Source organism: Platalea leucorodia (genome assembly GCF_965183815.1).
Source record: "Platalea leucorodia genome assembly, chromosome: 2".
Lineage (NCBI taxonomy): Eukaryota > Metazoa > Chordata > Aves > Pelecaniformes > Threskiornithidae > Platalea > Platalea leucorodia.
The window spans coordinates 24873341-24887712 of NC_138824.1; the positions used below are offsets into that span (position 1 = coordinate 24873341).

Consider the following 14372-nt stretch of genomic DNA (forward strand, 5'->3'; position numbering starts at 1 on the left):
AGTCTTTTTGCCAATAGAGAATGAGAAATGGTTACTTTCATACAGATGTTAAACAATTTTAAAATTTCTTTTGCTGGCCCTATCATGTAAAGCCTAAAGAACAATGAAGGTCAGCTCAGTAGGGCACAGGAACTAAATTGGGAAATAAGAATTAGGCCTCCATATTGTCAAGCAAATGGGGCAGAAGACCAGCTTGGCTGAACAGGGAGCTCCTCGTGGAGCTCGAGGAAAAAGAAATTGTATGATCTCTCGAAGCAAGGTCAGGCTTTGCAGGAAGATTACAGAGCTATGGTTTGTATATGCAGGGAGAAGACATGAAAGGCCAAAGCTCAGTTAGTTGAAACTGGCCAGTGTTGTGTCAGATAACAAGAAGGGCTTCTTTAAGTATGTTGATAGCAACAGGAGGTCTAAAGAAAACATTGGACTGATACTTACTGAAAATGGCCATCTGACTAATAGGGATGAAGAAAAAGTGGAGGCATTCAATGCTTTTTTTTGCCTCAGTCTTTAATAATACTGGCAGACCTTGGGCTGCCTGGTCCCTTGAGCTTGGAGGAACATGAATTCCATTTGTGGACACTGAAATTGTACGGGACCAGCTATATCAGCTGAGTGTTCGCAAGTCCATGGGGCCTGATGGGATTCATCCCAGAGTACTGAGGGAGCTAGTGAACGTTATGGCAGAATCCCTCTTGATCATCTGCCAAAGGTCTTAAGAGTCTGGGGAGGTCCCCGCTGACTGGAAGCGAGACAGTGTTATTCCAATTCACAAGAAGGGTGTGAGGGAAGACCCAGGAAACTACAGACCTGTTCATTTAACCTCAGTTCCTGGAAAAATTATGGAGAAGATTATACTGGGTACTATTGAAAGGCATTTAAAGTATAATGCAATCATCAGGCACAGTCAACATGGGTTCACAAAGGGAAAGTCCTGTTTAACTAATTTGATATCCTTCTATGACAAGGTCACCTACCTAGTGGATTAAAGGAAGGCAGTGCATGTAGTTTTTCTGGATTTTAGTAAGGCTTTTGATACTGTCACTCACAGCATCCTTCTGGGCAAGTTGTCCAACTGTGGGATGAGCAGGTTCACAGTGTGCTGGTTAAAGACTTTGAAGGATCGTCATATAATCATAGAATCGTTAAGGTTGGAAAAGACCCTTAAGATCGAGTCCAACCATTTACCTAGCACTGCCAAGTCTACCACTAAACCATGTCCTCAAGCACCACATCTACCGGTCTTTTAAATACCTCCAGGGATGGAGACTCAACTACTTCCCTGGGCAGCCTGGTCCAATGCCTGACTACCCTTTCAGTGAAGAAGTTTTTTCTAATGTCCAACCTAAGCTTCCCCTGGCGCAGCTTGAGGCCGTATCCTCTTGTCCTATCGCTTGTTACTTGGGAGAAGAGACCAACCCCCACCTTGCTACAACCTCCTGTCAGGTAGTTGTAGAGAGCGATAGGGTCTCCCCTCAGCCTCCTCTTCTCCAGACTAAACAACCCCAGCTCCCTCAGCTGCTCCTCATAAGACTTGTGCTCTAGACCCTGAGTCCTTGAGAAAATCCGTCTGTATGTTTTAATGGTATATGTATTTTGCTTCCTGTTACTGAGCACTTAAAGAGAATTATAGTTTAGTTTGTTCATCCTTCCATCCTTCCTTTTTACTTGAGATGCATGAAGGACACAGATGTTCTGGTCCTGGAGCCATATGATTACTGACGAATATTGTTTGGTGAGTGGGATGAGTCCATTTACGTTGAGGGGAGCCTTTCCAGCTACGCTTCCTCCACCCAAAGCAAAATGGTCGTTCACATCAATTAATTTGTAATAACATTGCTGAGACTGAGATGTACACCACCACCATGCTGTCCTCTGGAACAACTTGAAATACTGAGCTGAATATAAAACGATATTGCTGCTGATGGAGAAATATTTCTGTGCTGCCTTTCTCTTTGGTTCTGTGTACACATTCCTCCTAAGATTCCTCCGTTTGCTTGTGTTTGGCACTGCTGGGAGTTTTTTCACTATACTTTATCCCAGGAAGAGTAGGTACCAGAGACTTAAGTGTTACACCAGCCATCTTGCTCTTATCTTAACATCATTCATTTCTGGAGCTTAGTGGGCTGATGCTACCACCACAAAGCATTATCAGCCAGTAATATCTTTGGATTGGAGTAGATAGAGTTGTTCTGTAAGTCTTTTGATGACAGATCATCTTTAGATTACCTGTTGCCTTTTGGACAAGGGAGAAAAGTGGTCTGAATTGTCTAGACATGTAGATGGCTTTTCAGGAATTTTAAGGGCATGCTACAGAACTGGTACACATTTCTCTTGGGGAAGGCAGAAGTGTGGTGCTGTTTGTGGACATGCTGTGCTATCAAGTCTTCTGGACTCTCTTGAATCTGGTTCATCTAAGTTGATGGTCTCTGGTTGTCTTGTGCGAGAGACATGACCACCATTATCAGGTGCCAATGGAGATTATCTGTGTGTCATTTTGATGCTGTCCTCTTGATCATTTCTGCATAAGAGAGACCTTAAAACTACATCTCTGGTATGGAGTAAATGGTGCATTTCAGTTCCACTTAGTGCTTAGAAAACAAGGTCTGGTAATTCACTGGGTCAGATTGCTGAACAAATTGTTTCTAATGCAAAGATTCGTAGATAGAATACAGTGCATGGTGTTATAGTGGCCATATTGGAAAAACTGTCTTCTGTCTTGGAATACGTGCTTCAGTAATGCTGGTGGATGTACCCCTTCTTGCTTAAGAAGGGCTCTTTGCTGTCTTTTTGAGGATTGTGTGGCTGTGGTGATAGACAACTCAGCAATTGTTTAAAATTCACACAATGTTGCAGGACTGGATCTCAGTCCTGCTTTGTTGGAAGCTGTTGAAGTTTCAACAGTGTCCCATTGTGGGCAGTTCATATGCCCAATTGACCACTCCAACTAATCATTTACAAAGAACTGTAACTTTGCGTAGTGTGAGGTCGTGTCCAGGCTTTTCCCATGAACGTGCTTGGCTTATGGTGAACCTGCATTGTGCCTGAGCTTATGAGAACTACCGAGTTCTGTCTGAGGACAGACTGAAGTCTGTGAATTCTGTTGGATGTACTTCTCTTTCATGATTGCAAGGGCTGCCATGCTCCCTTCCATAAATTCTAGTTAGAGTGAGGGGTGGTGTGGGGGGTATGGGGAAAGTGCTCTTGATCTTGATTGTTCTAATTTTGAAGACCTTCTGTTCTTGGAGGATGCTGAAAGCTCTCGGTATTCTCAACTTGTTCTTTCAGGGATTGGTCACAAGTTTCACCCTGACCTTAGGGTACTCAGTCTCACAGTATGGGTGCTGGGTGTTTCTCTGATAGTGATCCTGTTTCTCTAAGCTGATTCTTCCTTGTATCAGCAGCTTTTCCACTAGTTGTACATTCTGTACATAAACCAGAATTTCCATGTAGTATCTTATTTCTTTGCTTCCAAACATTTTGTGGTATGTTTTGAAAATGAAGTGGTGGTGGTTTTCTCCTGATAACCAGGTGAGCTCCACTGAGCAATCTCCACTGCTTTCCAATTGATTGGGCTGCCTTGTTCTCAGCCTCTGTGGCTGACAGGAGTTTGAGGAGGTGAACAAACATCTGTGTGTCTGTGACTCATTACCTGACAGGCTCCAAGTCTCTTGCTCTCCATCTCCCAAACTTCTTTCGCACTCTTTGTGGCAGGAAGCCTCTTGATTTATCTTCGTGGGATCAGGGTCTTATGGAAGTTCTAGACTGTCTCTTTGAGTGTGGGAAAAATCCAAGTGCTTTCCTGTCAGTGATCAAATAAATTTTTGATTGTGTATAGAGGGGTTATGAAACTGTTAGTATGGAACTTGTGAGAGAGCTTAGGTGCCTCAGTAACACTGTTGTGCATATTTACTATTTTGGATCTAAACAATGTGGCCACCTAGTGTTCAAGCACCTTGCCATTTTGGTACAACCAATGACCATACAGTTTGGTCACGGTGCCAGGGAATTTTAACTGCTGTGAGAATTGTACATGTCAAATTAGACAAAGAATGAAAGGTTGCTGACAGTAACTGGTATTCTCTGAAATGTGCAGCTTTTGTGTGCTTTACTCCCTCAGTTGCTTTTTCTGTCCTGTCTATCCCAAGAATCTTTTAAGTATGTTTGAAGAGAATTGAAATGCAGTCAGGTGTGTGCTGTGCCATGTCAGGTACCAAACAGAAGTGGACAAACTAGTTATCCTTTTGTGTCTGGCTGGGATGGAGTTAATTTTCTTTGTAGCAGCCTGTACCGTACTGTACTTTATATTTGTGGCTAAAACAGTGTTGATGGCACACTAATGTTTTGGCTATTGCTGAACAATGCTTGCACAGGTAAAGGCTTTCTCCCCCCACCACGAGTAGGCTGAGGCAGGGCAGGAGATTGAGAGGGAACCCATGCTCAGCAATAAAAGCTCAAGGAAAGGAGGAGGAAGCGGGATATGTTTGTGGTCATGGTGTTTGTATTCCCAAGCAAGCACTATGCATGCTGAGACCCTGCTTTCCAGGAACTGGTGAGACATCTGCCTGCCAATGGGAAGGAGGGAATGAATTCTTTTTGTTCTGCTTGTGCATGCAGCTTTTTCTTTACCTATTAAACTGTCATTGTCTTGATCCATGAGTCTTTTTACTTTCCTTCTATTTTCTCCCCTTCCCCTCTCTGTACAGGAGAGGAGAGTGAGCGAGAGGCTGGGTGGGTGTTTGGCTTTTGGCCTGGGTCAACCCACCACACCTTTATAGATTTTTTGTAAAGAAAAAGCTCCTATGTTCTCATGTGGCAGAAAAGGACTATTGTTTAATGCTCTGAGAGACCTGTGTCAAATCATGGTTGCCTCTTACTTAATTATTTTTTTTACCTAATTTTGGAAAGGAGTCTGGGGGATTAGTGGGAGAATGCACACTGAAATTCATTTAACTTAGCCTCTTCTGTGAGGCTAAGTCGGTTGTGCCTGATCTTGGCATTATAAGGTGGTATGTTTAGAGATCTAGCATTGACACAGAAGCATTATTGGTGCAGGAGAGAACAGAGGTAAGAATGTATTGTTGTGTAGGTCAACTTGTAAAGGAAACTGATACTCCTTCATTTGAATTTGATATTTGAATTTTAGAAATTTGTATTACTGAAAGTGAATACCATTTTAGTGTTCAGGAGAATGAAAAACTCGGGAATAATAGAGCATTTAAGAAATAACCATTACGGGTTTTAGGTCTTTATTTTACCATCCTCCTAAGCCAATATGATGTAAATGAATAAAGTCAATAAAACATTGACTTTTATTATTGTAGAGCTGCCTTTCTCCCTGGATATGGTAGTTAAAATTTTTGGCAAGTTTCAGGTCATGTGTCCACTTCTACCCCCAGATCCCCCCAGATCCTCAGTGCTGCCTGTTCTTTTGGACTTGGTAGTGATAACAATCTGACCAGCTTCAGCTGTTGTTAATGACAGACCCTAATATCTAGGCAGAAGAGCAGCTTGCCTGTGTGTTGGGAACATGTTTGGGGAACTGAAAATGTCAGTGTTCAATGTCAATTTTTATTGACAAATCATTATGGAACACTATTAAGCATAAAGCGTGCTGGATCATACCTAAGAAAAGAGGTGAAGGACATGACTCTTCAAGTACACAATGTCTCATAGAATGGAGAAGATTAAGATTTTTTTTTTTTTTAGAGTCTATGATACTCTTTTTTTTTTTTTTTTTTTTTTTTCCCCCCCCTCAGAAAAATAGGTAGAGATTAAAGTAGAATTAAGGAGAGAGACTGTAGCGGTCTTATTCATTTAATAAGAAGTACAGGTTGGTTTTTATTACCTTAAGGAGCTTATATAAAAATGTCTCAAGGAGACCAACATCTGGGCACAAATTTAGAAATTGCCAAATACTCTTGGTCCATAATAACAAATATTCATTGTTTCTACAAACAGGGCTAGGAACATGAGTGGGTTATCTTATAATTGTATTAGTGGCTAATACAGTGAAAGCTTCTTCTGTGGCTAATTCACTAAGGATATTTCAGTTGCTTTTTTAATGTCTTTTCTTTTTTCTGTATTTCTGCCTGTGTAATTTAGTAGTTGAATTTTTAGTGTACTCTCCACCCCCCTCCCTCCCCACCCTCTGGTGTGTCTTGCTTTGGATCTCTGTTGGCTACCTAGAGAAATTCAGAGATGCTTCATATTTTTAATATTTTACTGGTGGAATGGATGGGATGTGAGTAATGGAGATCGGACTAATAGAGGCTACAAAAAAATTTCAAATTCTTAAACATGAGGGCACAGAATAAGAATTCGTAGTGTAATGGACACTTACAAGCTGAAACTCATCAAGAAAAAAAGATATCACTTATTGCATATTAAGAGGAGGAGGTTGTAGCTCACTTTCAGTAATGTCAATCTGAAGTTTAATTGGAAAAATCAGTCAAATGCAGACAAACGTATTAATGGATTTACTATTAATGCTGCTAATACTTAATGCTAAAGTGTATTCAGAAGAATTATAGTCTTTTGTAATGTAGTAATATATCAGTGTTAGATTTCTTCATCCTTAACTTCTCTTGCTCTGTTACTTTTAAGAATTTTACAAATGCTTTTACTGTTCTTAGGGAGCTGAATTAAAAGGACATACTGGCAAACTTTTCAGCCCATTTATGGTATTGAGTCAGATATAGGAGAAATAGTTGGTCTCCAAGATTGTGGTTTCGTATTAGAGAACTCTGACAGCTACATTGTGCTCTTATTTCTTGTTTGCATTCAAAAGGTGATGTTGAACTAATAAGAATGTCAAAGATGGTAGAACAGTATTGTAAACAGTCCTTGTCTTTATTACCAGAAAGAAGACTGAAATAATAAGGTGAATAATATCTAGCTAATATCAACTAATTTTAGCTACTCCCTTTTCAAAGAAGTGTTGCAGCCAGTTGTTATTTCTTTTTTTTTTTTAATAAGCAAAAGAAAAAATTTGGTGAACAGTAGGTATATGCTAATTGCACAAATGTTAGCACACATTTTCAAAGTATGTATTAAGCTTCAAATGGTGTGTGTTGTACTAAACAATTGCAATGCAAACCAATGGTAATGAAAATATATTGGAGAAAGCCTTGTTTTATTTCTGTTAGTGCTAATTTTAAATATGAAAGAAAAGTATCTGTTGTAACTCATCATTTTTAAATATAAGCTTAAATACAAGCTTTAAATACAAAACCAGATCCTGTGTATCTCAGATCTTGGGTACTTAATCTGATGGTCCCTAAAAACTTGTTTTCTGAAAACTTTTTTCTTTTTAACTAAATGTTTGTAATTAGACACTATCATAGAGAACTGTAAACCTTTATGTGCAGACAAATGCAGAATGAGTTTTGAGGGTTTTGTGTTGTGCTTGAATTTGTGTAAGCTTGTACAGGCACATATCAGATTTCCTAACAGGATAGGTAACCTGTAAATGAGGGTTAAAAAGATGTATGTATCTGTGTATTTTTCACCAGGCTTTTTTCACACTGGTTTTTGTCTCTACGTTGTTTTTTGTTTTCACTGCCTTTTTTATTTTGTCTTCTCCCAACAATAGTAAAGGTTTTTTGTCTTGAGATACACATTTGTATACAAGAAAAGTATTAATCTGTATTATGATATTTCTGGAGGTGTATAAGTGTATTGGTGTAAAAGCTGTACAAAACAGAACTCTGGGTTTTTGGTGGTGGTGGTGTTTTTTGTTGTTTTTGGTTTGGTTGTTTGTGTGTGGTGGTGGTGGTGTTTGTTTGTTTTTGGTTTTGGTTTTTTTTAATTAGAAAAAAAAAATGTGTTCATTTTCCAGAGTAATGACAATGAAGAACGCCTGCAGGTTGTAAAACTTCTAGCAAAAATGTTTGGGGCGAAGGATTCAGAGTTGGCATCTCAAAACAAACCGCTTTGGCAGTGCTACCTGGGGAGGTATATGCTGGTTTAGTTCCCTTCCTAGGAAGGGAAAACATTCAATGAAGTATAATTCAACTTTTTTTTTTTTTTTTTTTTTCAAAAGTGACACACCTAAGTGTGAGTTCCCTCCTGCTGCTTTATCTGAAATCTGGCAAATAATGCTAAAGAGATTATTTTACATACATCTTCTGCATCTGTGATTCTGCAGGGTGAACAATTACAAATCATCCCTTTTTAGTTCATTTTTTGCAACTGTCTTTATTGCCATTGTCAAGAAAAAGCAATAGTTTATTTTAATTTCTTCACAAGTGAAACTATTCAATGATGGATGAATTCTAAAACAGCATCAAATGACATTTGCAGTATCAGGTGATATTAGAACTGGTTTTGAGGCTTTTATGTGCAGTATTTGTATACTGGTTTCAATTTTTTTTTATGTTAGGAGTGCCTTAAAAGAGGTATGTAGTATTTACAATGCTGCAAACACACTTAGTCTTTTGTTTTTGAAATATTCTGCCAGTTTGAGATAGAAAATATAGCTGGAGCTTGTAGTCAGGAGAAACTTAAGTATGGCTACTATGATGAGAATATTTTTGATTTGAGTAAATGAGGATAAATTCTAGAAATTATTACAAATGCAGTAGTTTATACTTTAGCATTCAATCATATCAAAACCAGAGTCCTCAAAGAAATGCTGCTTTTAAAACTACAGGAAACTTAATTGAGGGAAGGCCTTTTGCTTGAAAGTATGTAACTATTTAAAACATTGCATGTCATCAAAAAATACCAGATCTAATTGGGCCCAAAGGAAAATGCTTCATTGTGTTATAATGTGAAGCAATGTGAACACATGCAATCTGTTGTTCATAATTCCTGTTTTCAACTAGTTATGAATCACATACATGTATTTACTTTTTTCAAGGATTTTAACTAAGTCGTCATAGCTGTGTTGTTAAAGGAACCGTTCTTAAAATCTCTTGATTTTGAAAACATACCTGATTTTTACTAAAACAGTTATTCCTTGTAAACTCTTTATTTGATAAATAAGCGTTTCAACAGCAATAATGTTCTAAAATTTGATTTTTAATTTGTTTAAAACCAAGAATTTTGAGGATAGCTTGAAAATGCATTTAATTTTTCAAGAGAGTTGTTTGTAACTCTCACTAAATCAACAGTTTTATTATAAAATTACTTATATCAAAATTAAACATGAGAAAATACTAGTTTTCAAGCATCAAACCTAATTCGGTCTTTCAAAAGGAAATCTTACAGAAGTTGAAGTGATCCGTCTCAGAAGAAATTTGTACTAGGCTAGGTACCCATTTGTTTGCTGTCTATCATACAGTTTAAAGAAGGGAGGAATATCCTGGAGTTAGAAAACTTCTAGTTGCTGATACATGGTTCATTGTTAAATATGTGGACCATTATAGAAAAGATACTTAAAATATGCCAGACACCTTTCTAATAAGTAGTTGTTATCTGCCTGGGAGTTTTTCATGTGTACCAGGAAGGATATTTCTCTTCATGTTCAGAACATGAATTAATAAATGAGTACAGGATTTTTTTCTTAAGCTGAAGACAGTCTACTTAATACTGTGAAATCAGAGATGTTTTATGCATGTAACTGTACATGGCAAGCATAAAAATATTTTTGAAGTATTTGAGATTGTGTAGAAATAAATTAATTGCTTTGGTAGAAGTGATATTTTTGTTGCTGTTGTAATGCATTGTCTTGTTTCTAAATAGGTTTAATGATATCCATGTACCTATTCGTCTTGAATGTGTGAAATTTGCAAGTCACTGCCTTATGAACCATCCCGACCTAGCAAAAGACTTAACAGGTACCAGATTTATTATAACATTAAAATACAATTTTAAGTCTCCTGGAAAGTCAGGAAGGTTACTTGTAATCCTAAGTAACGTTGTCAGATGTTGTGGAGGATGTAACGGAGGTTGGAGTGCTAAGTCAGAGTCCCTGCCTTCAGTGCTGCTTCTCAGGCTGAAGGGGTTGTACATGAAGAATGCCTTAACCAAAGAGATTACTCTTCCGCTGTTGAAATTAAGCACCATGGGATCACGCAACGACAGCCTGGCTAACCTAATGGTCATGGCATTTATTAATTAGGGTGCAGAGCGGAGACTTCAGTTCCACAAAGCTGAAATGTGTAAATATTATGTAGCCACTGTCTAAAACATGAAAACAGTCCTCGTAACTGTGACCACAGCCATTGGTTCCTGCTCCTTCAGATCAAACACAGCCTGTAATTCAAGATCTCTGTAGGAAGAAGGCAGCTGGCATAGATAGAAGTGTTTAGTATTTGTTGCTCCCAATGTCTTAATGAAGAAAGTATAATTAAAGAGAATGGGTTGGTTTGTTGTTTTTTATTCCCCCTAAAGTGTATATGGAGATTGTATCTTCCCCGATCAATAAACTCCTACTTCTTTTAATTCTTTGGAGGTAATATCTTTGTCCGTTTGCTCTAAGGAGGGAATTTAAAGGGCTGTTAAGTGCATGGGATTGCTCTCCTGGTTGCTGGGCATTTGTCAAGTTAGACACAAATATAGGCAGGCTAGAGTCATCCTGTAGTTATTGGTATTGTTAGGCCAGCTTAAAGAAAAAAGTTTCTGGACCTTTCCTTAATGGAATGGTAAAGGTATTTCCTCTTTTATCATCAGAATTGTATTTTCAAGGGTGTTTTTTTTTCTTTTTTTACACTGCAGAAAGACTTTGTGCCCCCTCTAATGGTATCCTCTGGGAAATGTAATTTTGCTTGCCCCTCCTCTCTCTCCCCACAGCGCTTATCAAAGTCAAATTGTTAAAAAATTTCTCTGACTCACTGGTGTTTGAGACCAGAATTGTTTTGTGCAATGGTATTGTTCTTTCTTTGTTTTGGTTTATGATGTTTTCCTGTGGAACAAAACTGATTTTTAAAAAAGTCTTATTTGGATTTCAAATTTCATAACCTCCGTAAGTGCAAAGCTTTATTTCTTGATGTGCTCTTTCGACACTTGTGCTGATTACCAGAAATGTTAATGGCCAGTATTTCAGATGAGATTTGACAATTTTCACTGGCTGTTGAACAGTAATAAGAGAACAGTAACCTCTGGTTATTTCATTTAGAGTAAACTTTGAATTTTCAGTGTTTCTTGATGTTCTCAATGTTTCACTGATGTATGCTGTGTACAGTGATCTTAATAACTTTTGTGTGTGTGTTCCTGCCTGTTTGTGCTTCTAAATTAACCTAAAATATATAATTCTAAAAAGATAAATGAACTTTGGCATTTTATTTTTGTCAGCTTTCTAAAATGACAATAGGTAGCTAATGCGTGTGACACTTGTAAGCAGAAATCTTAAAATGTTGATAGTATAAGATCATTGATACTACCAAATAAGTAGCAATGGGCCAAAATAATCTAGAAAAATTGTTTTAAGCTGAATAAACTAGGATGTGTCTAAATAAATGTTATAGCTTGGTCAAAGAGCATGCTTTTGAAGTATGTCTCTTGATTTGTCCCTGCTTACAATGCTTACATGGCTCACACTGTGGATTATTCCTGGAGCATGTGAACTAGATTCCTTGTGGATAATACAGAAGTTGTGGTCAGGAGTGCAACTAATGTGCTCCAGCAGCCAAAGGGGATGGAGTCTACAGGAAGAGAATAGCCTCTAGCCTGAAGACTTTAAAGTGTATATAGTGTGGATATCAAGTTCTCAGCACTGTCTGTTCTGCTCTACAGTTCTGTTGGGCTTTAATAGTTACTAATGTAGACATAGCCTGACTATTATAAGAAATAATAAAAATGAAAATGTAGCCCCATAACTCTTACTTCCATAATGCCAGAAATATAAACATTTGATATTCTAAGCAAATAAAAAGTTTTACTGATATTCCAGTTAATCTTAGAGAAAACTATTGGTTTCTTACTGTTGATGCTCAAAACAGTAAAAAATCATGTTTTCTGCTTCTGTCAGTTGAGTACTGTCTAGAGAAAGAAAGGTAGCTGAAGTTGTATACTTACAATGAAATACTTATTCTATTTTTTCCCAGAATATCTTAAAGTAAGGTCACATGATCCTGAAGAGGCCATAAGGCATGATGTTATAGTATCCATAGTTACTGCTGCTAAAAAAGATCTTTTGCTTGTCAATGATCACCTGCTTAATTTTGTCAGAGAACGAACACTGGACAAACGGGTAAGACATAATTAGTACTAATAATGGCTGTGTGTTATATTTCTGGACTGTAATTCTGCTTTTTAAAGAACGATGCTTCTGAAAAATGCTGAACTAATTTTAAAATGACTAATGAAAATGAATATTATGCAAAAAATTTTGAAACAATCTATTTAATGAGGTATCTTTTTCCCCTGACTGGAATGCCACATTTTCCTGTGTGCTGTATTTTTCTTTAAGATAGTACAATAAAAAAAAAAAAAAGGCTGAAGTGCAATAGTGTTGCTCCAGTTGTCTAGTTTTAGTAAAATTTTTAAGTAAAATGAGACCCTTGTAAAACATTCTAACATTTCTCATAATTGCAAGCAGGTTTCAAAATGTATTGTAGATTACTGATGGAAAATGTTCCACCATCAGAGGTAGCTGGTTTACCTGCTTTTAATTAGATCATTGAAAGACTGCAAATCAGTGTAGTAGCTTTCAAATTTGAATAGTCTTGAAATTTAAGTTAGCTATGTTTCATTATTTGGTAAAATTTGAGGTTTGCTGCTTATGCTAAAGCATGGTAAACAGGGCTGTTGATGGCAAACTTTTACAATTAACATTATCACCTGATTTTTTTCATTCAGTGACATGCTTTCCCCTGTTGCACCCATAATACAATCGCAAGTATTCAGTATAGATCTGTGAGAAAGGGTGTTGGCTTAAATTTGTAACAATTCTAAATTCAAGAGGCATACTTATGTAGTAGTTACTGATGTTGAAAGGTTTGGCGTAATAGATGTGTTGCAATGTATGTACTAATGAGAAAGTGTTGAACTTAGAACTCGGTTTAACTTTTTTGTAAATTAAACTATTTTATTTTGGTGTAGAATAGGAAGTACCTACCAGGAAATTCTGTAGTCTTTACAGTTTTGAGTTTTGAACAGCTAAACTGGGTACTATTTCTTTTTCCTCAAGTGGAGAGTGAGGAAGGAAGCTATGATGGGACTTGCACAGATATACAAGAAATATTCATTACAATCAGAAGCAGGAAAAGAAGCTGCAAAGCAGATATCATGGATCAAAGATAAACTTCTGCATATATATTATCAAAACAGTATTGATGACCGGTAAGTCAGTCATGAAAGCTAGGTGATTCTGTGGATAAATGTGGTAACTTATCACACAGATTTGTTTTTCCTTTGTGCTTAAGTGTTGACAAGGAGGAGAAGACTTGATAATCCTGTATGTTTTCATCCAGTTTGTAATCTCATACAGCTGCAGCCAAATGTTGTCCTGTGTTGTTTTCTTCTATTTTTTTTTTTAAAGGCCAAAAGTGATTCTAAAGGGTGTGATGGGTTGGAATATTTCAAAATGTTTAGCTGTACTTCACCACTGCTCCGGTAAAGGAGGCTTTTGTTTATATTTCAGTAGCTTGCTAATTTTTATGTTAAAATTCACTAAGTAAAATTGCTTTAACAAACTTGCTTTAGATTTGCATGTTGTTCCTGTATGCTTTAAAGATAAGTCTAGTACGTGTAGTGACAATGGTTAAGGCATCTCGCTCTGCAGAAGGTTAGTTTTTGTGTACGATAATAGCCATGAATTAGAGCCTTGTCCTGGATTTGTAGTGAAAGCAGTGCCTCTGTCATACCAGCTATAGACTTGTTTATGGTCATTCGTATTGAAAAATAGACGGTTGCACATGAGGAACTAGTTTGAGAACTAGTCCACCTTGACTAATCAAGGTGGTCTTGCTGTCTTTGGAAATGAGCCCTTGGTCTTCACAGCACGATTGGATACAAACGGCATTGCAAACCTATACAAATCCTTTCAAAAACTTGCAGCCTCAGTCGTCTCCAAAATAAGCAATTATTTCATGGTACCATGGAAGTGGACAGAACTGTCTGGGTTTTCAGATCCAATCTCACCCACTCACATTTTTCTTAAACTTTGGGATCTTTTTAAACTAGCTGGGTTTGGGTTTTGACCATCCCCTCCAATTGTGTGTAAGGATCTTCTTCTCATTTCTAGCATAAACATACATGATTGGTTGGTTGTTTTTTTACCTATTTACTCTGTTCTGTTAACACTGATCTCAATGTGCAAAAGTTGTGGGCCTTCTTGGTATTTTAGATTGCAACATGGGTTTAGTTTTCCTTTTGTTTTTTCTTCCCAGTCTTTCCTAGGTAACTGACAGACACAAATCTTTCTCTCCTCCTGTTTCCAAATAAGGAACTTCCATGTTATAGCAGAAGCTTTTAATAATTTCTGTGTG

The 14372-nt window shown here is 37.4% G+C and overlaps 1 protein-coding gene across 3 annotated transcripts in view; it reads left to right on the forward strand.

Annotated features, from left to right (window-relative positions):
- PDS5B (PDS5 cohesin associated factor B) overlaps positions 1-14372 on the forward strand; it is a gene marked incomplete at its 5' end in the record, with an annotated part of 95516 nt that overhangs the window by 25089 nt on the left and 56055 nt on the right. For all 3 annotated transcript variants that reach the window (XM_082335743.1, XM_082335744.1, XM_082335745.1), the window contains 4 exons: positions 7838-7953; positions 9685-9779; positions 11988-12133; positions 13073-13224. In XM_082335743.1, the coding sequence (XP_082191869.1) occupies positions 7838-7953; positions 9685-9779; positions 11988-12133; positions 13073-13224 (509 nt within the window). The remainder of the gene's footprint in view (positions 1-7837; positions 7954-9684; positions 9780-11987; positions 12134-13072; positions 13225-14372) is intronic.